Source organism: Alexandromys fortis, unplaced genomic scaffold (genome assembly GCF_014885135.2).
Source record: "Alexandromys fortis isolate MF-2015 unplaced genomic scaffold, M_Fortis_MF-2015_v1.1 scaffold_164, whole genome shotgun sequence".
NCBI classification, from domain to species: Eukaryota; Metazoa; Chordata; class Mammalia; order Rodentia; family Cricetidae; genus Alexandromys; species Alexandromys fortis.
In genome coordinates this window covers 199,019-226,958 of record NW_026068047.1, presented here as the reverse complement: position 1 = coordinate 226,958, position 27,940 = coordinate 199,019, and the positions used below count along the sequence as shown (strand labels likewise).

The 27,940-nt window shown below is 38.4% G+C and overlaps 1 protein-coding gene across 5 annotated transcripts in view; it reads right to left on the bottom strand.

The window, feature by feature from the left end:
- Snx14 (sorting nexin 14) overlaps positions 1-27,940 on the bottom strand; it is a 57,125-nt gene that overhangs the window by 22,605 nt on the left and 6,580 nt on the right. For 3 of the 5 annotated variants that reach the window (XM_050118907.1, XM_050118909.1, XM_050118911.1), the window contains exons 2-13: positions 22,357-22,477; positions 20,120-20,196; positions 19,814-19,892; positions 17,191-17,234; positions 15,096-15,183; positions 12,022-12,106; positions 8,072-8,228; positions 6,104-6,179; positions 5,476-5,520; positions 5,291-5,371; positions 5,084-5,198; positions 622-777 (exon numbers count right to left, since the gene is read on the bottom strand). In XM_050118907.1, coding sequence (XP_049974864.1) covers positions 622-777; positions 5,084-5,198; positions 5,291-5,371; positions 5,476-5,520; positions 6,104-6,179; positions 8,072-8,228; positions 12,022-12,106; positions 15,096-15,183; positions 17,191-17,234; positions 19,814-19,892; positions 20,120-20,196; positions 22,357-22,477 — 1,124 coding nt within the window. The remainder of the gene's footprint in view (positions 1-621; positions 778-5,083; positions 5,199-5,290; positions 5,372-5,475; positions 5,521-6,103; positions 6,180-8,071; positions 8,229-12,021; positions 12,107-15,095; positions 15,184-17,190; positions 17,235-19,813; positions 19,893-20,119; positions 20,197-22,356; positions 22,478-27,940) is intronic. The other 2 variants (XM_050118908.1, XM_050118910.1) reach the window with 1 other exon arrangement.

The window sequence follows — 27,940 nt, the reverse complement described above, 5'->3', positions numbered from 1 at the left end:
ATATGCACATCCATGCCTGCCTCAGTTATGCAAATAGTGAACATTCCTCTTCCTCAAATCTTTCATCTTGCTAGTAAAATAAGCATGTAAAAAAATTCTTTAAGAAAATTAACAAAAGATCTCTAAGTATTTGAAGAAAATGGCAACTTAAGCTGCCCATGTAGCTTCCACAGCTGGGAGAATAAGTAAAGAATACAGAAAGCAATCCAGAGTGCATAGTGCTCTTGCAAAGGAATGTAGTTCAGTTCCCAGAACCTTGTTGGGCAGCTCACAAACACCTGTAACTCTAGCGCACGAGGGAACTGAAACCTCTGCCTTCCAAGGGCACCTATGCTCACGTGTGGGTGTGTGTGCACATGCTTGAAAGTAATAAGGTACCAGGTGTGGTGACCCAGGCTTTTAATCCCAGCACCAGAGAAGCAGAGGCAGACAAATCACTGAGTTTGAGGCCAGCTTGGTCTGTAAAGTGAATTACAGGATAGACAGGGCTACATAATAAGAGAACCTCCCCATAAATAAGTTATGTCTAAATCTTTTTTTAAAATAGAAAAAAAAACATATGAAGAAAACTTGAAAACTGGATAGATGTAGAATATCCATTCTCTGCCATCTTTGACTTACTTCTCTGAATCTCTTCTACAATGAAGGGATCAAATCTGATTTTGTCGATACTTTCATCCAAGCAGTATGTTTTATAAATCTTCTGCAATTCCTCATGTAGAGAGAGCATTTCATCATTTGATAACTCTGGACGCAAAATTCTATCATTAAATTCCTCTAACAAATCAAAGAAAGATTATGGAAAAAATTACTTTAATATAAACACGATCATGAAAACTTCATCTTCTTATTCTAACTAAAAGCAACAAATACAATCAAATTAATTATTTTAAGCTTTTAAAAAACACTTGAGAGTAGAAAACTCAGATGAAAGACAAAGTCAACAAGATTTTTATCTTAAAAGAAAATATATAAATGTATAAATATCAATATAAATTTGCAACAACAAAATAGTATATTTGTAAATTTTTCTGTAAATAACAGATTGGATTAGTTTCTTATACCAAAGGTCTTTCACTATTTTAAAATCCAATGACTCACTACATAATAATGAAAATACAGCTTGTTGTGGAATAATCTTTTTGTACACTGTGAAGATGTGTCCTTGCCAAGGTGCCTTCTGATTGGTTTAATAAAGAGCTGACGGGCCAATAGCTACTATGCAGGAAAAGGTTAGACAGAGCTTCCAGGCAGAGAGAGAAGAAAAGGAGATGATAAATCAAGGCATGGGAAAGATACCACAAAACACAGAGAAGAAACAGAAGGTGCAAGATGGACGAGACATAAAAAGCAACAAGGCAAAACATAGACTAATATAAATGGAGTAATCTATGTTATAAGAGCTATGAGACAAGCCAAAGCTTTAAGCTGAGCTTTCAAAATTGTTATTTGTAAGCTGGCGGTCCAAAGAAAACTCCGTCTACATATGGTATCCAACATGGGCGCTTGAATATCCAAACACAGGGCCTAAAAAAGCTTTTAAAAAAATTCTGGGGGCTGGAGAGATGGCTCAGTGGTTAAGAACATTGCCTGCTCTTCCAAAGGTCCTGAGTTCAATTCCCAGCAACCACATGGTGGCTCACAACTATCTGTAAAGGGGTCTGGCGCCCTCTTCTGGCCTTCAGGCACACAAACAGAATATTGTATACATAATAAATAAATAAATAAATAAATAAATAAATAAATAAATAAATAAATAAATAAATGAATGAATAAATGAATAAATAAATAAATTCTGGACCAGGGGCCAGATGTAGCTCCCGACGCCTGCAGGCTCTCAGGCAGACTAGTGCTCGGAACCAGTATGGCTACCAGCTGCTGCCTACAGACTGGAGCCAGCTGCCAGCACTACCCACCAGCACCGGGCGCTATGTTGAGCTGTGCAGTGTCTCACATGGTCAGAAAACCCTGCAAGTGCTTAGTAGCCAGATCCAGACACAGAAAACTTCTAAAAAGGTACAGTACGTTTTAAAATGTGCTTAGTGAAGAAAGAAAACGGGTATAGACAGTCATAGAAAAAAGTTTTAAAAATAATAGTATTTAAAGAGAAAGTGAAGTAATTTAAAAAAAAAAAAGCCACTTAAAGATGAGAACTACAAAGCCGGGTGATGGTGGCGCACGCCTTTAATCCCAGCACTCGGGAGGCAGAGGCAGGCAGATCTCTGTGAGTTCGAGACCAGCCTGGTCTACAGAGCTAGTTCCAGGACAGGCTCCAAAGCCACAGAGAAACCCTGTCTCGAAAAACCAAAAAAAAAAAAAAAAAAAGATGAGAACTACAAAGGACATCTGGATCATGTAGGGGGCTTTACTCTGAATTTTCTGAATGCTAATGAACAGCGAACAACAGCTCCTGAGAGACACTGGCTCATGGAAAGAACTGCTAAATTAAACCAGCCTAGATACTTTAGGGATATCTTGGCTTCAAAATGGAAGTCAGACAATGTGTTCCATTTGGAGAAAGGTTGCACTTTTGTTTCCACAGGAAATGAAAAGCTATGGATTCTTTCAAAGTTAATCATGATCAACCAGGGGAGACCTCCTGAGGATTTCGGGTAGACATGAGGAACATAAACAAAAAATCATCTTTGGATGACTTGTGTACAACACACAGTCCCTACTTGTGTTAATGTAGATTTGTATGTTACCTTTGAAAGTTTGTGTATTTTCGGAACAAGAGAACCAATGAAAATGGGTGGTCCCAGTGATCCAGCCTCTCAGAAAGCCTCTGTTACAGTTTCCTCAAAATTCTACATCCAGAACAGCTTCAAGGCTGCTGAGTGAGATGGTTCAGCCTCACAGACTATTCCAGCCAGGACTGTAGATAAGCCTTGCATTTCTCCATTCACAGAGACTGGTTAACAAACGTAATGGCCAGTTTTCCCAGGACTTAACCATTATCTCAAGTTCCTCAGGTTCCCTAAAGGATGCTGTTGTTCACAGACAACGGGAAGCAGTCTAGAGAACACAACAGCCATATTCCCAAGAGGTAGGATGGGAGGTTTTTAGTTGTTCCATGGGTTATGGATGCTTTTCATCTTGTAGAGGGGTTGGTTACAAATTGTTACTGCTCATGGTCAGGGAGAAAGCTAAATAAAGATTAGATCCATGGATCTTTTTCTGAAGGGAAAAAGGGGGATATAGTATAGAATGATGGGATAAAAGGGTGGATTGTTGAGTCTATTTTTGAACAACTACTAGTCTCAAATACTTTACATTGATATAGATTTTTATATACTGATACAAATTTAAGGTTATTTTTGTATACTGTATATATGTTTAAGCTATTGTACCTATGCAGCTCATTTAAAAATGTAATGTAAAGTTCTAGTCCTTGAAAGCTATTTAGAATAATAAAGAAAGACAGGTAGTCATCTATAACTATCAAACAGACAGCTGTTTCTGCAATTTCTGTAGTTTTGGAAGTTGTTTGGCTCTGTACTTCCTGTTTACTCAATCCTTCTCAGGTCTCTGATAGATTGAAAACTAGACAGTTACAGTTGCAGTTTTCCTTATTAACAAATTAAAAAAGGAAACTCACAAAAAATTGTAAAGTGTATAAGGTTGAGAGATGTAATGATATTTCATTTGTATTTTAATAAATAAAGCTTGCCTGAAGATTAGAGAGTAAAAGCCTTACAAACCAGGCAGTGGTGACACATACCTTTAAACCCAGTAGCTACAATAGTTTGCCATAGAAACTGAGCTATAGTGGTGCACACCTTTAATCCCAGCACTAGAGAAAATTTTTTTTAATTTTTTTTTTTTTTTTTTTTAGCACTAGAGAAAATTACAAGACAGGAAGAGACAGCTCTCACACACAGTCTCATTCTGAGGATTCCTGGAGGTAGGATCACCATTTCAGACTGAGGTAGAGTTAAGAGCCAGTGGCTGGCTATTTTGCTTTTCTGACCTTCAGGTTGAACCCTAATATCTATCTCTGAGTTTTTATTAATGGTGCTACAGAAAGGCATAAAAGCTTAAACTGTTTACCAAAAAAAAAAAATGTTTTGAGGTCTAAAAAGATAGTTTTGGGTTAGAAATACAAGTTATGATAGAAAATGAATTAGGTACAAAACTTTGGACTCCCCAAGATAAGATAAATAATGGAGTATTTTCTCTGAATTTGCTAAATGCAAATAGACTGGACATTGTAAATATAATTGTTACCTGATAACTGTTCCTATTGCAATTAGTTTTACTATGTTAGAGTTAAACCCTGCCCTTTTTATTTAGACAATACCTGGTAACTGTTCTTATTGTATATAACTTTATTGTGTTAGAATTAATACCTTCCTTTTTATTTAAACAAAAAGGGGGCAATGTTGGTGAATAATCTTTTGGTACACTGTGAAGATGTGTCTTTGCCAAGGCATCTTCTGATTGGTTTAATAAAGAGCTGAATGACCAATAGCCAGGCAGGAAGAGATTAGATGGGACTTCCAGGCAGAGAGAGAAGAAAAGGAGATAAATTGAGGCGCAGGAGAGAGGCCACAGGACATGGAGAAGACACAGAAAAGAAAGATGCTTCGAAGAAAGGTTAAAAAGCCATGAGGCAAACGTAGATTAATATAAATGGGCTAATTGAAATTATGAGAGGTAGTGGCACAAGCCTCAACTATAGGCTGAGCTTTCATAATTAATAATAAGTCTCTGTGTCATTTTTTTTGAGTTAGCGGCCCCAAGAAATATCCATCTATGACAGCTCATAAAGTTTCTCACAAATCCAATGACCTGTGATATTACAGTTTGATATTCTGAACAAAATGGAGACAAAGTGGTACTGGTTTGGACTGTTAGTGAGATATTTCACGCAGTATCGCTATGTTAGATTTTAATAATTCTTTTCTGCTACTAGGATTTGACTGCAGCCAAAGATAAGATCATGCCCCACCTGAGAGAAACTCGGTCACTCTTAGAATATCTAGCAGACAAAATTTTGCCTGGGGACATCAGATCTGCTCTAAATAACCAAAGCATTAACAAGTATAAAAAAGATACGAGTGAGATGCAAATGAAGCCTCACCAACAGTCAGACAAAACTGCAGGACGTGTACAGCTCCCTCCTGTTTTAGAAAGTTCATAAATCGAAATAAAAGATCTTGTTGTTCTCTGATTTGCTTCAATTCTAACTTCAGCACCTTGTCACAATATGAGAAGAAGAGTAAGTTAAAGATACAGAAATGTATTTTAAAACTGTTATCTTAAAAACGTTAGTACTGAAAATACTCACAGATGGTTTTTTATTTCTAGGTTCTGCAAATTTCTGCAAGAATGGAACCAAAGCAGAAGCTGGTTCAGTCGCTTTTTCAGGCTTTGAAGAAACAGAATTATCAGCTCAGTAAAATTCACACTCAAGTTGGTACACACAGTCAAAATTTAATGCACTTACAAGTGTTGTAATATTTCAATACTCACAGGACTGTCATCTATGAAGATGATAAGCAAATGATTGACAGTATCCTAAGGAAAAGCAATAAACACAAGTCAAAATAATTCCACTGTCATGCTCGGCCAAGAATTCTCAAAACTTTCACATTATCAAGCTCACTACAAAAGTAAACAGCACAAGTGACAGACTAAAGTTCTGCACGTATGTAGAGGGACTCCAAAGAACCACAATCAGAGGTTCTTAACTCCCAAAGATGAGCAAAGGGCAATTCTCTTTGCCATTTAAATTAAACCTGTTCCTTCGAAAATCCAACTGAGCCAAAGTCAGAATTGTCAAAGTATTCATTCATCAATGGATAAATAAATGAGTAAAATGTGACACAGACATTTAATAGATTATTATTGAGAATTGAAAAGGAAAGGAATTCTAAAACATGGTATGTAATTACCAAAGACTCAAGTGGGAATAAGGAATTATTGTTTGTGGGTGTTGAATTTATAGGCTTTTGGTATTAAGACCAAAGTTTTGGAAGGTGATGATGATGGATGCTCAAATAAGCACATGTTTCATAACACTGTACTATACACATAAAATAGTTTTTAAAAAATTAACTCAAGTATATTTTATAATTAAAATAAAAATTTTTCATCTTACTGGATCAGCTAGGAAATCCAAAGAAGGAAGAAACACAGAACCAGATAGAATCTCTCTTATAAGTAATGTCAGGGATCTGGAAATAAAAATAATAATTCTGTATTTAGTGATCGTCATTAGTTCCTCATCTTTCAAACACCTCTGAACTAACTAAAAGTTCTATTAAAGTGAAATTATGGGGCTGGACATGGTGGGCCATGCCTTTCATCCCAGCACTGGAGAAGCAAAGGCAATTAGATCTCTTAGTTCAAAGTAGCGTGGTCTACATAGTGACTTCCAGGCTAGTTACAGGGCTACAGAATAAAACCCTGTCTCAAATAAAATTATGGGGCTGAGAATGTAGTTCAGTGGAAGGGAGCTTCTCTTACAGGATTCCTAAGGTTCCTCCTCTACCCACCCATCCAACCAACCAAAACCATCAGATTTAAATTCAGTAGGACAAGGACAGGTCATCCATCAGATTCTGCGTTTTCAGCAAGTGCCAGGTGACACTTACGGTGCAGAATCACAAACTTGTGCTTGTGTTCTTAGCTTGCTAAAAGTGACTAATGTCTAAAAGAAAGAAAGACTAAGGAGACATCAGAACACTGTTCCTTCTACAATCTTTAGCATATTTATAAATTCATGTTTGCAGGCTAGAGATGTAGTTGACAGACTGACTAACATATATAAGGTTCTGGATTTAATCTCTAACAAACACACCAAAAAATTGTTTATGAGCAGTATGTGCAATAGTACATTCCCTAGGACTGAGAATATTTTAATTAGTAATACAAATTAGACTACAAATTTCTTTCAGATGGAGGAGCTTGGATGCTCCATGATGCCCAGGATGGATTTTCAAGTTTGTACTTCTCTCCTGCTTCAGGCACCTACAGTGCTGAGATTACAGGGCGCATTCACCTAAAGACAGCTTTGTAAAATATTACAATATTCTACCAACGTGTACTTACACATCATTTAATAAATAATTATTTTCAAGAATATCACAGAGCTGCGCATGGTGGCACATACCCACAATCCTAACACTGGGAGGCAAAGCAGGTAGGGAACACTACATAGTGTGGTTCTGTAACAATAAACTGAAAGAGATACAAAAGGGGTGGAGTAGAATAAAAGCAAAGGAAGGAACGAAAGAATAAGTCACAATTTTTCCCTCTAAGAACTATCAGAAAGCACTTGGGAGGAAAAGGCAGGAGATCTCTGTGAGTTCAAGGCCAGTCTGGTATACAGAGCGAGTTCCAGGACAGCCATGGCTATACAGAGAAGCCCTGTTTCAAAAAAAAAAAAAAAAAATCAGACTAAGGGAAATGAGGTAACTTACGGAAAAATCTAAGTATACTTTTACCAGAAGAAGAGAGACTGGAGGAGAGAGCACCTAGTTATTCTTTCCAGTTGGACAGTTAAAAACCAAACTTAGCTGCAGAATCTGCTCAAAGTGCTTCTGATTGTAAGAATCATAGTATATACATATTTTATATATTTTTTAATTAATTTATTTATTATGTATACAATATTCTGTTTGTGTGTATGCCTGCAGGCCAGAAGAGGGCACCAGACCTCATTATAGATTGTTGTGAGCCACCATGTGGTTGCTGGGAATAGAACTCAAGGACCTTGGGAAGAGCAGGAATGCTCTTAACCGCTGAGCATCTCTCCAGCCCTTTCAAAAGGAACACCAAGAAAATAAAGCAGGAGGATTTCAAATAAAATTAACTTTACTCATACTTATCTTTGATTTCTAAAATCAGTTTTTAATAACAAATTCTAAGGCCATATAATATACTTTAAATACTTAGCACCTAAATTGGCATTTTAAAATCTGACAAATTATTCTCAAGTGAAAAACTATTCATAAGTCTTATAATAAAAGATAGTAATATACATATAACATGTTATATGTATATACTTACTATATATATGCTATACGTATACAAATACTACTATGGTATTTTAGTACATTTATACCTGCAATCTGTTGCTTTAGGAGGCAAAATATAAGGAAAAAGTAATTCAGTAAGTTTCCTTAAATACTGTAATTCATCTCTTCGACTTCTCAAAGCCACATGAAGCTCTGGACCATATTCTTCTAATGCAGCTTGTTGCAAATACTCCGAGTTTTTTACTGCAAATAACAATAAAAACTATTGAATGAGTTAGGATATATTAAATTACTTCATTTCAATTACCATACAGAACATCTAACCTCATTCCTCTCCCTAGCACTTGTTCTCTGAGTAGATAGGGGAAATTTTTCAGAAATAGGACATAAAGGGAAAATTACTCCTTTGCTGTGAAATTACTTACTGTGGTGTTTGGAACAAGAATGCCCCCAATAGGCTCATAGTTTTCAATGCTTGGTCATTAGGGAATGGCTACTTGACAGGGGTTAGGACCTGTGGCCTTGTTTGGAGGAAGTGGGGTGGGCCTTGGCGGTCCAGAAGCTAAAGCCAGGCCCAGTGTCTCTCTTTTCTCCAAGCTGTCTATGCGCCACCAGTAAGCCGGCCCCAATTAAACGCTTTCCTTTAGAAGAATTGCAATGACCCTGGTGTCTCTTCACAGCAACAGAACATTAACTAAAACACATACTTTGCAATAAGTTCATTTTCTGAGTCTATTTCCCTGAGCAAATAACAATTTAAACTCATGATTTCTACATAATATACTAGCAAATGACTTAAGTGGGAGAAAAGTATAAACAATGTGTTCTAGTATGCATGAGCATTTAATTATCAACTATCTTATTTATTTTCTATGACAAGGAAAATTACCAATTCAAAATTCTTTGTTGCTCTTATATCAGTATCACCAAGACAGTCACTAAGAATATGGGAGAAAATGGCTTCTTCGGGAAGTTTTGCATTTTTAGCCAGATCACAAGATACAAAAGGTGTAATTGAATAACCAAAAAAAAAAAAAAAAGAGTTATCACACCTTTGAAAGAATAAAGGAACCTTAACTACATATTGCTAATAAAGAAATCAGCCCGAAAGAGCTGTGTGATTCAACTCCATGACACTATGGAAAAGTCAAGCCTATTGGTATTTTTCCTACTTTTCCTCTGACAATAAGTAAAGTGGTCTTTACAAAGCTGCTACAAAGATGCTGCCTCTTGTATATTCTTGCCAGTGTCAAGACAAAAGTTTGGATGTATTTTTTTAGTCAGGCATGGTGTATCCACAGTGTATGGAAAGTAAAGCAAGAGAATCAGAAGTCAACAGCCTTGGTTACAGCCTGAGCTGTAGGAAACCTTGCCTCAAAATAAACCAACTAAATAAATAAATTAGTAGCTTATATAGATGTAACTTGTTCATTTTAAGAAGGTTTTAAAGTTAAAATTATTTTTACTTATGTGCCTGGCGCCCAAAGAGGCCAGAAGAGGGCACTGGGTACCCTGGGACTGAAGTTACAGATGGTCAAGTGCCACCATGTGAGTGCTTGGGAATGAACTTGATTTCTCTGGAAGAGCAGCCAATGTTTTTAACCACTGAGCCATCTCTCCCAGTAAATTTTTTTTTAATTATTTTTATTATTTTTGTTTTCGTTTGAGACAGGGTTTCTCTGTGTTAAGAGCTTTGACTGTTCTGGAACTGGCTTTGTAGACCAAATTGGCCTTGAACTCACAGCGATTCACCTGCCTCTGACTCCTAAATGCTGGGATTAAAAACATGTGCTACCACACCTGGCTTTTTTTTTTTTTTTTTTTTTTTTTTTGATTTTCGAGACAGGGTTTCTCCATAACTTTTGGTTCCTGTCCTGGAACTAGCTCTTGTAGACCAGGCTGGCCTCGAACTCACAGAGATCCGCCAGCCTCTGCCTCCCGAGTGCTGGAATTAAAGGCGTGCGCCACCACTGCCCAGCCTGGCTATTATTTTTTAATTATATGCATATATATGTGTTTGTGTGTGACTATGTACATGTGTAGGTGCCTGCAGAGTCCAGAAGAGTACCTTGGAGTCCCTGGAACTAGATTACAGTTGGTAAGCCACCTGACATGGGTACTGAGAACTTAACTTGGGTCCTCTACAAAAAAGACATGTGCTCTTAATTACTCAGCCACTTCTCTAGTCCAAAGTTAAATTTTTTGTTGTTGTTTTGAGTCAGTATCCCATCATGTAGCTTTGGCTGCCAATGAAGACCAGACTGGCCTCAAACTCACACAGACTATCGCTGCCGCTACTTTCTGGGTGCTGGAACTAAAAGTGTTCACTACCACACTCAGCTCCCAAGGCTAAACTTCTTACCTGATGAAAAAAGACTGGATGCTAAACTAATAGCTTTACTTAATTTAATCTCAAATCTAATTGCAGCACAATTTCGCAAAATTGAACTAGTTCTATTAATTGAGATTATGAGGGATGAAAAACAATGGCTCCATATTCAAATGAGGTCACACTCAAAGCTGCTTCTCCACTGCAGGATTACTCGGTGCTTTTGCTTACAGGGAACTTTTAGAAGGGAAATACAAATAGCAATACCAAAAAACATGACCACAGTATCTGTTTCTACAGTCTCCTATGCAGAACGGCATTCTGCTCTACACAATGCATTTCAGAAAGCACTGAGGAAGAGTACCAAATAGAGAAAATATCAGTCTCACACAGAAGCAAGTACAAGCACAGAACAGACAAAGGAAACACTTTTAGCTAGAATTTAGAGCAAGAAAATGCCAAGATCCTGAATAGAGGGGGGAGGGCCTTGGACTTCCCACAGGGCAGGGTACCCTGTCCTCTCTTAGGACTGGAGGGGGAGTGGGAGAGTCAGTGGGGGAGCGGAAAGGAAATGGGAGGAGGGGAGGAAGTGGAAATTTCTAATGGTATTATTTATAAAGCAATAAAAATTTTTAAAAATTACTTTTAAAAGTTCTATCGGGAACTCACCAAGGCCAGCTGGCCTGGGTCTGAAAAAGCCTGGGATAAAACCGGACTCGCTGAACATAGTGGACAAAGAGGACTACTGAGAACTCAAGAACAATGGCAATGGGTTTTTGTTCCTACTGCATGAACTGGCTTTGTGGGAGCCTAAGCAGTTTGGATGCTCACCTTACTAGGCCTGGATGGAGGTGGGTGGTCCTTGGACTTCCCACAGGGCTGGGAAACTTGATTGCTCTTTGGGCTAACGAGGGAGGGGGGCTTGACTGGGGAAGGGGGAGGGAAATGGGAGGCAGTGGCGGGGAAGATCAGAAATCTTTAATAAATAAATAAAAATTTTTAAAAAAAATTACTTTTAAAAAAGCCAAGATTTCCCTCATTCAATCAGAAAACACTAACTTACCACAAGCTTGTATAAATTACATCAGCAAAAGGCCTACTGGTGCTAGTGATTTTAGAGCAAGAAAATGCCAAGATTTCCTTCATTCAATCAGAAAACACTAACTTATCACAAGCTTGTGTAAATTACATCAGCAAAAGGCCTGATGGTGCCAGAGCAGAGTTGCTTTAACAGGAGAAGCAGGGAATTAACAGAAGAACTGCGATATGGAGAAACACAGGATACATAATACACGGTGGTGATATGGAGGATGAACTAGAAGAGTCTAAAATCACAGAACCAGAAAAGAGATATAAACAATAAGAGCAGACCATCATTCGAAGAAAAACTGAATTTTTTAATGCCATTCTTAAAGTATCTATGAAGATCATTAAAAAGGGTGTCAGTACTCACATTTATTTTTTAAGATTTATTATTTATTTATTATGTACACAATGTTCTGCCTGCACACCAGAAAAGGGCACCAAATCTCATTATGGATGGCTGTAAGTCACCATGTGGTTGCTGGGAATTGAACTCAGGACCTCTGGAAAAGCAGCCAGTGCTCCCAGCCTCTGAGCCATCTCTCCAGCCCCAGTACTCATATACTTTTAAGTGAAAGCTAACGTGTGAACAAAATTACTCAAACTACCATAGAACTGTATTACCTTTCTGTCTTGCTTTAACAATCACTTCTATATGTTTCATTGCCGCTTTTAAAAGTTTCTTGGTTATAATAGATGGAATATCCACCTAGAAAAATTAACAAAAATAAAACTTAAAAAATAATTACTAAGTTGAAATGACAAAAACACTTTATTTACAATAGTAGAACAAAGCTGAAGAGTAAAATGTGGTATAATTAATAGATTATACATTTCAAAACTGCTCTCACCACAAAAAAAAAAAGAAAAGAAAAAAGTGTCTGAGATTGTGGACATGTTAACTAGCTTGTCTTACTTATTCCAAACTGTACTGACGTACCAAAACATCATTTGTATCACAAAATACGCATATTTTAAACTATTTAAAGTAAACATTTAAGCACTAGGAGGCACGAGTGGACACTTCTTCAAAGAAGAGATGCAACAGCAGATAAGCTAATGGAAGGCTACCCAGCATCCCTGGCACCAGGGACATGCAAACCAGTCACAAAGCATCATTCACCCACCCAGGCCAGATAAGCAGAAACAATGATAAAGGGCATGCCAGTTATCCTAGCAGGGAGAGGCTAAAACCTACAAGTCAAAGGCCAATTGGAATATCTAAGGAGAACCTGCCTCAAAAGAGAGCACAAATCACAAAAGAGAGTGAGGATAACCAATTCTGACAAGGAAGTGAAAGGAGCATGTTCACACACAGGCAGGGCAATGCAAATACTGCAGCCACTTTGGAAACCAATATATGAAACACAGAGGTACTACCTCACCAAGTAATTAATTATACTCTTAAACACAGACTCAAGACAAATGATAATATAACTACTAAGATAAATTTTCATGATTTTAAGTTGAAAATAACCCAATATCCATCAACTGAAAATGATGAATAAATTTATGGTATACTCAGCCATCAAAAACTTAATTGCAGATATATGTTACAATATGACAATATAAATGAATCTAGAAAACATTATGCCCAGAAAATGAAATCAGCCACCAAAGCCATGTATCAAGTGATTCCACTGACATAATATGTCCACAGATATAAAGACAGGGAGCAAAATGACTGCTGGCCAGATGAGCAGACTGATGACTTTGGTGAACATATTCATGATTAAAACAAAGTTAATAGATATTAATCATGCTGTTATGAAAAATAGCTCTGTGGCAACTGTTTCATAATGGACTAAGTGTGGGAAACTGTTAATTAAAAAAAAAAAAAAAAGATGATTGGGCTGAGGAGGAGGCTCAGTAAGTAAAATTTCTGCTACATGACCAGAGGACCTGAATTCAGATTTCTCATACCCACACAGAAACTAGTTGGCACTGCATGTGCCTGTAAGGCCAATGTGGGGGGCTGGGGGTGGGGGGCAGGAGATCCCTCTTGTTTCCACATGTACACACATACACACACACACACACAAACACGCTTGCAGAGGGAGGAAAGTAGAGAGGTAGAGAGATCAGACGGTTGATGATACATCATTTAAATAAGTTCTTCAGATGAGTTAGTTAATAGTCATTAGCTAGCAGAACTGATGTGTTAGGCTTGAACTAGCCTCGTGGATTCTAAAACAGCAGCACCTTGCACTTGGAGTATAGTATTTATATACACATACAAAATCATGTATATTCTTTTTTTCCCCCTCTTTCTTTTTTTTTACTTTGTTTTGAAACATGGTCTTATATAGCCCAAGATGGCCTCAGCCTCGCAGTTCTCCTGCCTCAGCCTCTGTAGTCCTGGGATTATAGACGTACACTAACCACTGCACTCTTTTTATATCAGTTTTATTAACATATCCCACACATAATTCATCCATTTAAAGCATAGAATTCAGTGGCTTTTCACAGCCTGTTCAGAGTTCTGCATACATCACTCATTTTCTGAACATAATCATGTTATCTGAAGAGACTGTGTACCTGTTCGCCAAAATCTCCCGTCTGCTCATCTAGCCAGCAATCATTTTGCTCCCTGTCTCTATATCTCCATGGATATTTGACATCAATGATATCATCTGATACATGGCCTTTGGTGGCTAATTTCATACATACATACATACACACGTTATACTTGTATCCCTGTCTCCCTCGTCGAACTCTTGGTCGTCCCCAACTACTCCCTTGCATTTGTGACCCTCTTCTGTACTTATTTCTGAGTGTGTGTATGTGTTTGTGTACACATACACACAACTATATACAACTATGGAGTCTAATTAGTGTTGTCCCTTATTTGCATGGGTTAGGGATGATCCCTTAGGATTGATGTCTAGACACTGAGAAAAACAAAGCCAAAAAAAAAAAAAAAAAAAAAACGGGAGGAGGAAAAGAAGAAACTGGTTCTCCCCACCTCAGCAGCCCCTAACTATGTATACCTCTTTTTCTAGGGATGGGGCCTTGTGAATGTCCTCCATCCATGGTGGCATGTCAATTGGAAGGCACACTAAGTTGAATTTTCCCTATACTCTGCCTATTTCCCCCAAATCAGAATTAGTGGATATTAATCTTTTTTCATCTTTACAGTCTGACAAGTAAAAAAACAGTACAGCACCTCACTGCAACTTATATGTGATGCTCAACAACACAGTTCCAATTGTTTGCTAGCCATTTTTTTTTTGTGAACTCATTGAATCAAGTAGATATAGAAATATTTAACATGGTTAAACTTTATTTTGTTGATGCTATATATTTACAATGTATACGTTGTTTATATGTTTAGTCCTATTAAGTTGACAAAGTAGTAGAGAAATACTGTTTATAGCCAGGAAACTACATATGCACATATATGCAAAACCTAAACAGACAAAATATCACCCAAAAGTATTTTAGAAGATAGATCATAATCACCACAATTTACATAAATTCATTTAAGTAAAACATGACACTGTTTTCTATAGTTGTCTTTTCATTTTTAAATTCCACAAATCAAAATAACCAAGTATTAAAGGAAGCAAAACTGATCTAGTGATTCATCATTTTAATCTAAGAAATGAAAAATGAAGAATAAATACACATATTATAGGAGAAAAAATAAGATTGTCATAATAATAATGTTCCAAATTTCTCATTATAAACATATATACCTTGTGAATTCTTCGTACTAAGACAGATGCAAAAAACCGTAAGGTGATTCTCAGTTCATCAACAAAGGACTCATCATCTGTCACATCCCTTCAATTAAAGAGAAAGCAAAAATTCACAAGTTATGAGAAATACAGCTTCACTTTATTGAAACTAAGAAAATTTTCCTTTTTTTTTAAATAATCATGCTATTTTCTCTTTTCACTTACAAATATTATATTTTGTTGCAGTACAAGGAAATGGATAAAAAGCAAACAAGTTACTCATGATTTTAGCTCCAAATCATAATCACTACTAACTATTTTCTTGTAGCATATACATACAAGAGCCTTTTTCAAAGAACTAAAACCATTTTCTAAGCATCACCAAATAAGCTTCAAAGAAAACAAAACCATCAATGATGGAGAAGAAGATACAAAAATTTAAGTTGGTTTAAAATATCTATAAAGTAGTATAATTCTCAAAGGGAGTGTGCATTCAAAGAAAAATAAACTGAAAATTCACTTTTAGGCAAAAACTCTACCACTAAGCTACATCCATAGCCTGGGTATGGTTCATGAATGCCTGCTTGTAACTCCAGTACTGAGCAGGCAGAGACCAGAGGATCACTAGAACTTGGTTGTCAGGCAACTTAGCGTGGGTGGATGATGCCTGAGGAATGGCCAAGGTTGACCTCTGGTCTCTATGTACATGTGTGCACACATGCCTGCATACCTGGTTGCACACATAAACAGGTGCAATACAGAGAGAGAGAGAGAGAGAGAGAGAGAGAGAGAGAGAGAGAGAGAGAGAGAGAGAGAGAGAGAGAGAGAGGAGAGAGAAATTGAAAGATCATTTCAACATGTCTCTTGCAGGACAAAGAAAACACTCTAGCTCTATAAAAAGAAAATGGAATTTTAATTTAGAGTCAGACATCCAAATTATTTCAATTGATAAATGTAAGCACTGTGTTTATTACATTTGAACATTTCAATCTGAAGTATAATGTCTAATGATATATCTCACTTTTGTATTGATTCAGTTATGTTTTGTAATTTCTAATTAAAAACATCCTATTTGAGTTTGTCCATAGTGTGTTAAGACTAATTTAATACAACAGTTTATATGCTTTATTTTTCTGGAAATGTGTGCGATTGTCTCCTACTTATCCATGTATTGCCACACTTCAGTGTGGAGGACACACAGCAGAGGCCAGAGGACAGTCTGCGGGGCTGCTTCTCTCCTTCCACCACTATGTGGGCTCCAGGGGCTTATGTCCCCACCCACTGAGTGACCTCACCAGCTTTGTAGTTTCTTTTCTTTTTATTGCATTTGATTATGTCTTAAATATGGAGTATTCTGCTTAGAGATGTAACAGCTCCATCAAGTTGAGGATGCGTTCATTGCTCACATCAGTCTTTCTTGTCTTTGATTAAAAAATAAATATGCTGTACTTCCTGTAAGTACATTAAAATTTCAGGAAAATTAGCTGGGGGCAGTGGTGCAAGCCTTTAATCTCAGCACTCAGAAAGCAGAGGTAGGCAGATCTCTGAGTTCAAGGCCAACCTGGTCTACATAATGAGTTCCAGGACAGCCAGGGCTGTATAGAGAAACCTTGTCACAAAAAAAAAAAAAATCAGGAGTCTCGTTGTCAGCCCCTCTAAAAACTGTGTAAGAAAATCTTGTTCTTGTTTGCTGCAGAGAGGATTTGCCTATGTAGGCCAGGTGGCCTCAAACTTGTAATTCTCCTGCTTCCCGAGTGCTGTGATTAAAGGCTTGCTTCACTATGCCCAGCTCAACAATGATTCTTAATTGGAGCCAATTAAATCTTCCAGGTATTGCTGGGTCATTTCTGAAGATCTTTATGGTAGTCAGATTGAAAGAAAGAGAGTACTACCGGCATTTAGTGGGAAATAGGTCAAGAATAGGTCAGGGACACAGCTAAATACCTAATAATGCACAATGTAGCTCTCCACAAAAAAGATTTGGCCTTAATTGTACTGAAAAATCCTGGCTTACACTGAAAATACATCATTAATATGCTTACTTTAATGCTACTGGCCATATTAAGGGCAGGGGTAGGGTAGGATGGAGCTCTTATGGAAGAAAAACACATACCTGTACCACGGATAAACAAAGTTTTCCAACACTAATTCAAGAACCTGTAAAAAAAAATTTAAGAAAAATAATTAGCTATAAGGAAACAAACTATACTAAGTGATAGATATTAGCAACAACCAATTTTATTATGCCAAATATTGACAATATCTTTGAGGAGGTGATGGAGGAGAATTCAAGACAGGGTTTCTTTGTATAGCCTTGGCTGTCCTGGATCTAGTTCTATATACTAGGCTAGCCTTGAATGCAGGTACCCATCTACCTCTGCCTCCCAAAAGTGCTAGAAGTAAAGGTGTGCATCACCACAGCCCAGCTGACAAAACCTCATGACAATATGTTATATCAACTTCACATGGTTATGAGGGCCTTTAATCCCAGCACTTGGGAGGCAGAGGCAGGTGGATCTCTGTGAATCTGAAGCCAGTCTGGTCTACATAGTGAATTCCAGGGCATCCTGGGCTACAGAGAAAAAAAAATGTGTCTCAAAAAAAAACAAAAGAAAGAGGAAGGGAAGGTGGGAGGGAGGAAGGAAAGAAAAGTACGAGAGAGATGGGTATAAATAAAGACTGTTCATTCATTTCCTGGCTGCCCAGACTCGAATAATCACACAGAAACTAAATTATAACACTGTTTAGCCAACAGCCTAAGCATCTTTCTAGTTAGCTCTTATATCTTAAATTAACCCATTTCTATTAATCTATATATCACCAACAGGATGTGGCCTACCGATAAGGTTCCAGTGTCTTTCTCTTTCAGCAGCTACATAGTGTCTCCCTGACTCCACCTTCTTTCTGCCTGCATTCAGTTTAGTTTTCCCACCTAGCTCTATTCTATCCGCCATAAGCCAAAGCAGCTTCTTTATTAACCAAAGGTAATAAAACATTCACAGCATACAGAGGAAAATCCCACATCTCAATTTCTCAACTGAGAAAATGCTTCCATAAGATCAGATTGTAGGCAAGCCTGGAGAGCATTTTCTTAATTAGTAATTGACAGGGAGGGCCCAGCCCACTATGGGCAGTGCCATCCCTGGGTGGGTGGGCCTGGGTTCTATAAGAAAGCAGGCTGAACAAGCTATGGGGATCAAGTCAGGAAGTAGCACCACTCCATGGCCTCCGCACAAGCTCCTGCCTCCAGGTTCCTGCCCTGACTTCTTTTGATGATGAATAGTGATATGGAATATAAGCCAAATAAGCTCCTTTGTCCCCAACTTGCTTTTGGTCATATTGTTTCATCACAGCAATAGTAACCCTGACTAAGACACAATGTATCTTTTAAAAGTTATTTGCCAGCCAGGAGGTGGTAGCTTATACCTTTAATTCCAACGCCCAGAAGGCAGAGGCAAGCAGGTCTCTATGAATTCAAGGCTAGCCTGGTCTACAGAGTGTGTTTCCCAAGGCTTCACAGAGAAATCCTGCCTCAAAGGAAGGAAAAATAATTAGACTGAAGAGATGGCTCAGAGATTAAGAACTCTTCCAGAGGTCCTTAATTCAATTCCTATCAACCACATGGTGGCTTACAACCATCTATAATGAGATCTGATGCCCTCTTCTGTCATGCAGGCATACAGACAAACAGAACATTATATACATAATAAATAAATTTTAAAAAGAAGGAAAAAAAGATTTACTATTTCCCTTCCCTAGCATTAGTAACCAAAGATGTTAATTTCTAAACTTCTAATTGACCTTGAAAATATCAATAGTACCTATTTCATAAGCTAGTGTAGTTTACACATATAAAAAATGTGTATTCTGAACAAAGAGCCTAGTGTACAATAAGTATATCCATAGTATGTTCATAGCAATTCAGGTACAAACAAAACTATGAGCTGCCACTTATAACAATCTATGGCACATACAATTATGCACAGTATATAACACTTGATAATAAGTATATTACTGGTTGACGAATTTACAATGTCATTCATACTTTTTAATCTATGGCATATTATGCTTTATAGTACATGTTTATATCTGTGCTATAATTGTCCGTTTCACATAACTCACAACCACTGGAAAGTCTCAAACAGGAATTATTTAGATCAGGTTGGCCTATTGGTATATATGTAGTAAATGTCTTAATGGTTAACTGATATAGGAAGACCCAGGCCACTTTAGACAGCACCATTCCCTAGTCAGGGGTTCCTGAAGAATGTAACAGAGGAAACAGCTAGCTAGAAGCAAGCAAGCAAGGATCCACATGTTTATATCCTGCCCTGACTTTCTCACAGCAAGGATCAAGATCATGACACTGTAAGCCAAATAAAACCTTTCTTCCCCTAAGCTGTTTCTGTCATGATATTTTATCACAGCCACAGAAGTTAAATTAGAACAATACTGTACATTTTAGACTTTACTCCTATTTATTAAAATAAAAAAAGAATTTTCTATAAAACAATAAATATGCCATGTTAGGCCAGGAGTGGCTTCAAATAACTCAAATTTGTACAACCCTCGACTGCAACCAGAAGCCCTATGCAATGACTGAAGTTACCACCGAGGCTTGTACAAGCACATTTTGTGATGTTATGACAGGGACAAAACTGTCTATAATATCAGAACACAGTCCCAACCGCAAATAACACATGCTCATATTTGGGAATATTAGTTAAATTACTTACCTCTGAGAGAGATGCATCGACTTTGGAAGAAACTTTCAGGTCTAGCCAGGGCTGGTAGTTTTCAAGTAGCAAGGAAGGCCTAAAGTCAATCAAACAACAAAGTCACTTGTAATAAAATAACTTGTAGTAAAATGTAATAAAAGATCAACAAATAACATTTGACTTGAGGTAAAAACACTCGCCTTAGAAGCTCATTTACTTGAGTTTGAGTCTCAGAACCAAGATAAAGGTGGAATGAGAGAACCAGGCAGACAGCATGGCTGCACACCGCCCCCCAAGCACAACTTTAAAAGGAGGTTAACTCACCTGTGTCGCTTACATTTCACTTTACCACAGACAGCACAGCTGTGACCTTGAGGAAATAACTCTTGAAGTCCTAACTGCTAAAAAAGGAAAGAAAACAGAGTGAGTCCTTAGTTTCCATAATGTCTCTACTATGAAGAACCGGCTTTCAAGAGCTTTGTTACCCTCCAGGAGAGCACTCAGAGAACTTTCTGTTTGGTGCTTCCAAACTAGAACTCTTGTTTGTAAAGCACCTGTTAAATTAACTGCCAGTGGACACAAAATACCTTCTGAACTACTTTACAATAAGCCAGGCCTGGGGTGTAACTCAGTGTTCAGCAGTAGAGAATTCTCTAGCACGAGGAATGGCACAAGTTCAATGCCTATCACCAGAAGATAAGAGTGGGAACCGTAAACAAAGGTTCTCTTAGGTATGGCAGTACATGTCTATAATTTCAACTCTCTGAAGACTAAATAATCAATCAATCTACCTTTGTGTCTTCTACTGAAAAAAATATTAGGGAAAAAATTCTCCATTTCTCCCAAAGCTTAGCTTCAATGAGGGGGAAGACATGTGATAAATCCCGAGGGCCATGACCAAATATAGTCCAGACTTCTGTGCTTTCTCTACATAGAAAAACCTAAAATGAGGAACTGTATCAATTTAAACAATTGAATCTACGTTTAAGGATCTGATTCACAGCACCCGGGAGGCAGAGGCAGGCAGATCTCTGTGAGTTCGAGACCAGCCTGGTCTACAGAGCTAGTTCCAGGACAGGCTCCAAAGCCACAGAGAAACCCTGCCTCGAAAAACCAAAAAAAAAAAAAAAAAAAAAAAAAAAATCTGATTCAAAGACAGCCCACAAGGGGCTCAGAGCACAGCTCTGAAGGACAGCACTTGAATATGACGTACACGGCCCCATGCTTTTTCTTCATATGAGGAGAAAAAAGATATCTCACTTAATCCTGACTTGTGGACAGAATCTTAAAAGTCAGAATTTTGCCTTACAGAGTACAGAGTCAATATACTACTGTCACTATTGAACTTCAGAAACACAAACTATTTTGGCTAAGGAAATTCACTATTTTTTGTTTTCTCTTGTGCACATATGCATTTAAGAGATTTACAGGGTTGGAGTGTTGGGGTTAGTTCAATGCTTAACATTTTGCTTAGACACAAGGTTCTGAGTCCAATTCTCAACCTGTGAACTCACACGCACATACACAAACGCACACATATACACAGAATGAGAATTAACAGGGCTGGATTATTATTTATCCCAGAATTCCTTAAATGTCCATGCTTCAGAATTACCTAAAAAGTTTTTAACAATACTATTTACAGAACAGTAGCCTAGAACTTTTTAAGCAACATCAGATTGTTGATGATGCCCAAGGAAGGTCTCGTTTACAAACAGGTTAGAAAACCTCTGTCCTTGTGGTTAACATGTACCCAGGGAACAGACTGACACTGTGAACTGCAACTTTCTGAGAAAGCTGTATTTTCCTTTCACAGTTGCTATTAAAACTGTAAACCTTAAAACTAGGACTGGCTGGGCAGTGACTCACGCCTTTAATCCCAGCACTCGGGCAGCAGAGGCAGGAGGATCTCTGTGATTTCGAGGCCAATCTGGTCTACAGAGCTAGTTCCAGGATTAAGTTCCAAAGCTACACAGAGAAACCCTGTCTCAGAAAACCAAAATAAACAAACAAACAAATAAATAAATAAACTAGGACTGAAGATACAGCTCAGTGGGGAATTACATGCATGAGCCTGGGTTCAATCGTCAGCACCAAAAAAAAATAAAGTCAACTTAAAATAAGTATCTAAACACTTATACATGCATACACACACACACACACACACACACACACACACAATGCTCATTTTAAACTTTTTCTATAGACTCCATGTATTCATTGTTATAAAATAATAAGTATGTTTTAAAAATCATCACTTTAAAATACTTTTAGTAAAAAGACTCATCAGCATAGAGTCACATAAGCTGACTTTTAAAATTAAAGATCACAGGGCCAGAGAAAGGGCTCAGTGTGCCTGCTGCACTTCGTGAGGACCTGAATTCAGTTATCAGCACCCACACTGGATAGCTCACAACTGCTGACTTCAGCTCCAGGGAATCTAACATTCACTTCTGGCCTCCAGGGTACTACACACTTGTGGTGGATGCTCACACAAACATACCACATACACACATGAATAAAAAAGAATTTAACTTAAAAACTTAAAAAACACAATTTACCTTAGGTTTGTATTTTATTGTGAAGAATATATTTGGTAACAGAGAATCGGGTCCTAATGAACAGTAGAATGTCACAACTCCAGCAACAAATGACCAGAAGATCATTAAGACATGAAGATACCTTAGAAACAAATGGAAATGATCAGAACTAAAGAAATATGTAGTATTAAAAGGTATTCCTTTATTGATCTACCATATATTTATTAATGAAAATCAATTTTAAGTTTTCCAATGAACTTTTAATAATATTTGTTAGATATAACTAAATAATGCAATGTATATTACCAAATATATAATTTTATCTACGTATAGGAGAAAATTAAGTTCAACATTTCATAGTTTCATTTCTATGCTGTTATGTTGAAGTAGTCTGAAATTCATTTTTCCAAAATACCTATTATCACATTCCACCAAAATTATGATAATCATTAAAATTAATTTTTCCAAGTGCCTACTTTGTGTTAGACAGTGTTTGGCTCTGGGTATATACCAAAGAACATCACTATCGTGGTCTCTAGTAACACAGATATCTGTCTGGCAGTGAAAGTTGAATAAATGAACATAATACAATGTGAACACGTTTTGTATTTTGGGCAGGGGTAGCACACACACACTTTTTCTTTTTAATTTATTTATTTTGTTTTATGTGATTGCTCTTTTGCCCGCATGTATGTCTATGTGAGAGTGTCAGACGGTTGTGAGCTCCATGTGGACCCAGATCCTTGGGAAGAACAATCAGTTCTAACCACTGAGCCATCTCTCCAGCCCACATGTTTGGTATTATAAAACAGAGCTCAATAGCTGCCGAAATATTTAATGTAGGGGAAAACCAACAAAAGAAGGTAGGGGAAAGAGGGACTGGGGAAGATACGGGAATTCAAACTTGAGAGCACTGCATGGCTATGGTCTGCACAGTTTCCACAAAGTAGAGGTTTAGGGCACTTGTTGCTTTTTCATCAGAGGAACCAGGTTTGATTCCCAGCACCCACACAGTGGCTTACAACCATTTGTAACTCCAGTTCCAGGGGATCTGATGCCCTCTTCTGTCCTCCAAAGGCATCAGACATGCAGGCCAAATACTCATTATATGCAAAGTAAAATGAATAAGCCTAAAATATTTTTTAAAAAATGGTCCTAAGATGAATCTGAAGAAGCAAGAAGCCAGACTAGGAATTGTGCCATATAATATGCCAGGTTATTATTGAGATGTCTCAAAACAGGCATGCTCAGCATGATCTTGTAGATACCAACCCCTTCACACAGTTCAAACATCAACAACTGCTGTGTTTAATAATTGTAAATAACTGCATAAAACATAAGCTCTGCTGTTAACTCTTCAGTCTAAAAACTGTAACATAAATGACAGATGTATAGGTGACCAATCACATTCACATACAACAGCAAAACATGGAGCTCTGTTACCTCTTTATTCCCAATAATAACTTTGTGTGACGTTTTATAAAAATATCCATTTTCAAAAGGAAATGGACTCACAGCATGAAAGTGGAACAAGGAAATGGGCCACAATAAATAACACTAGAAGTCAAATTCAGATCAAAGAAAATGCAATTACAAATGAAATCGATCCTTGTTGAAATTTGGACACTGCCCACGGGGATGTTCCCGGCTGGTCCTTCGCAGAGGAGAAGGTACCTGAGCGGTCCTTGCCCCACTATCACGCTGATGATTATCTCGAATGTCACCATAGAGTCTTCATCCAGCGATGGATGGAGACGGAGACAGAGAGGGATGGACTGAGCTCCCAAGAGTCCAGTGAAAGGCAGAAGGAGGGAGAAGACGAGCGGAGAAGTCAGGACCAACTGAGGCAGTGCGCCTGCTCTGATGGGAGTTCACCAAATCCAGCTGGACCAGGTCTGAATGAGCATGTGATAGAACCGGACTCTGATTGTGGCTGACAATGGGGGCTGAAAAGCCATTGATGGAGGCAGTGGGACTTGTTTTAACGGCATGTTCTGGCTTTTTGGGAGCCTAGTCTATACGGATGCACGGCTCCTTGGGCCTGGGTGTAGTGGGGAGGGCCTTGGACTTCCCACAGGACAGGGTTTCCTGCCCTCTCTCAAGCAGGGTAGGAGAGGGAGGAGGAGGTGTGGGGGAGCGGGAGAGGATTGGGAGGAGGGAAGGAGATGTAAATAATTGAATGGAAAAATAAAAAAAATAAAAATAAAAAAGGAATTTGGACACTGCTATTGTTGAAGACGCTAGATACATAGGCCTGAGGATGTAGGTCAGCTGGTCGAGTGCTTGCCTGGCATCAGAAAACCCTGTGCTTGCTCTCTAATAGCTCGTAAACCAGACATGCCTCTGATCCCAGCATTTGGGAGGTGGAAGTCATCCTTAGCCAGTCTGGGCTCAAATGGTGACAGGGATATTATCAACCAAGATGAAAACATCTCAAAGTGATTTTGGCAAAAATCTTTACATTTATGGAAGTTTTGAAAATATTTTATGACAGTGAGTGAAAAATTGAAAATCAATCCACATTTAGAAGCTTAACCATTAGACACAGAGAAGATATCCCATATACTAAATTCAAATTACTATTATACACTTTTGCAAAGAAATATAAAAGAGAGAGAACTATGTGAACTAGGAACTCCGGTGCAATCAGTCTTATCCCCTCCCAAGCAAAGCTCAACTTGACAGCTATGTATCTTAAAAAAAAAAAAAAGGCAGTGAGAAGAGAATGAAGTCACAATGCAGGGAGAACACAGGAGAGTAGACAGATGTGTTATTATTTGGTTTGGCTTGCGTCTAGGGTCTCACTCTGTAGCTGTGACTTGACCTAGAAATTATTGTCTAGACCAAACTAGCCTCAAACTCTCAGAGATCCAGGGGCTCACCTCCCAAGTGCTGAAATTAAAGGTATGCCCCACCACGCCGAACACAAGAAGGTGCTGGTACTCTCAATACTATTCCGTGTTTTTCTGAGGCCCAGTTAACAGTGCTCTGTTATTCAGTATTCTCTCAGCCAAACTTAGTGTAAACTGAGTTTCTGTTAGCTGTTATCTAGGTGGGATGGCAGATTGCTCAGTAGGCAAAGGTGCTTGACACCTGACGATGTAAGCATGATGACCTAATCTGATCCCCAGAAACCACACAAAGGTGAAAAGAGAAACAATTTCACACAAGCGCTGAGTTTCCACACACACCTACATATCTTACACATACACATACATACAATTAATAAATTAAAGATACAAAATGATGAAGAACTGAAAACACATACAAGAGAAAAGAAAATATTAAAAGAGTGTACAAGCAAGTCCCAAGTAATGCTAAGGAAATAATATAAACTCCTATGAGAGTTCTAAGGATAGAAAGTGACAGCATTACACTGAATCCACTCTGGCTGCAGTACAGAGCTTGGCACTGTAGGAACACACTGGCTGATGGAAGGCTCTTGCAATAATGTAGGAGAGGAGATAAGGACCCTCACCAGAAAACAGAGAAAAGGAGCTGAGTCTTTTAACAAACAGAAGAAAAAAAATAAAAAAGACTGAAGTAGCTGGTTAGGTATGAGCAAAAAGAAAAGCCGTCAAGAAACAAATCAGTCTTTAGACTGGCCAAGTCTCAGGAGTCTCACCTAACATGTGCCAAGGAAAAATGGAACATTAGTTGAAGATGGATTAGAAATTAGAAAAAAAGCTCATAACGTCACAGGAATAAATGGCATAACCTAGGAAGAAAAGGGAGACTTTAGAAAATACAGAGGAGGCTGGAGAGTGGTCTCAGGAGTTAAGCGCATACCATCTTTGTAGAGACCTGAGTTCCATTCCCAGCGGCTCACTGCCTGGCTCTAAACTGTCTAAAACATCAGCTCCAGGGGATCCAACACCCTCTTCTGGCCTCCTAGGCTGTGATACATGTGATATACATAAACTCACACAGGCATACACACACTATTTCTTAATTTTTAATTAAAAATAGAGAACTAGCTAAGCATAAGACGACAAGCTGTGCTCTTTCACGGGTTCTGCTTCAAGGTCCTGCTTGAGTTCCTCTCCTGACCTCCCTCAGTGCTGGACTGTGGCCTGTAAGCTGAAATAAGCCCTTTCCTCACCTGAGTTGGCTTTGGATCTACTTTATTACAGCAGTCAGGAAACCAGCACAGCCTCACTGACTCAAGATTTGGACTGTGTCAGTTGAGTAGAAGGAAAGATGCCAAAGATGGATAGCTGAAGTAGCAGGCTGTGAGAGCTACGTTAGCAAGACTAAACTTTAAACTGTACGTGACAACAGAAGAGGCCAGTGGATAGGAGGAAAGTAGAGGAGTAAGGACATCAGGACCGATTGAATGAGAAATGCACACTAGACAACAGCACAGTTTTTCATTTCACTTATTTATTTAAAAACAGGGTCTTAGTCCAGGAGTGGTGGTACACACCTTTAATCCCAGAACTTGGGAGGCAGAAGTAGGCAAATCTCTATGAGTTTGAGGTCAGTCTGGTCTACAGAACAAGTTCCAGGACAGTCAGGGTTACACAGAGAAACCCTGACTTGAAAAACCAAAAGAAAAAAGAAAAATAAAAAAGTCTCGCTAAAGAACTCAGAGCCTAGGCTGGCCTTGAACCTGTGGTCCTCTAGCCTCAGTCTCCTGAGCGCTACTATCACAAGATATTTGAGTCTTGGGAGTACTTTCTAGTGACAGCAAGGTCCACTGTCTAGTCACACAAATGAGAGGCTGAAGAGTCACCTTGCTATAGACCAAATTATCAGATAGTTGCTCCCTCAAGCACTGAGGTCATCTAGATTGACAGCAGAACTTAAAACAGGTCTATAAGCCAGCAGCCAGTCTTATATAAACGAGTACAGCTGACTTGTAGAATGCCCTCGACAAGCAAATGGATGGCATGTCACTCAAGGGAGTAAGAAACCTCTGCAGTACCAGACTTGCCTTCTCACCACCAAGTAGATAAAGGATATGTGGCAACTACTTCTCAGCAAAGCAGACAGCACTGCAGGGCTGGGCCCATGAGAGAAGGGAAGCATCCTGGTGGGCTTCATGTGCATCCCAGATTCTTCCCAATTATCTTTCTACTTGCAAAAGAAACTGTGAGACCTAAAGCTTAGAAGGTAGAGGTGCGGCAGCCAAGAAGGGGAGAAACGGGAAAATGCTAATATCTTATTTATAGACAGTGACCAAGTAAGTCAAAAGGTCAGGCCACCCAGCCAGTGAAACCACCTGATTGCTATGCTCTGAATTCTACACCTGAGAAACATGCACTGGGTGCCTATTGCTAGAAATGTGCTTGCCCAGTGGTAAAAGGAGTCTAATGCCAAGGCTGACGGCTTGAGTTAGATCCCTGGAACCGACACAGTGAAGGAGAGAACTGTCTCCCAAAAGCTATCCTCCACATATGTGATGTGGTGTGTGTATGTGTTTGTGTACACAATAAATCAATAAATGAATGAAATAAACACCATTAATAGTCTCATGTCTGTTCAAGTCATCAAATGTAATTTGGTACATAATCTAGGAAAAAAAGTATTTTTTAAGAGTGCTTTTGAGGGCTGGAGAGATGCCTCAGCAGTTAAGAGCACTGGCTGTTCTTCAAGAAAACCC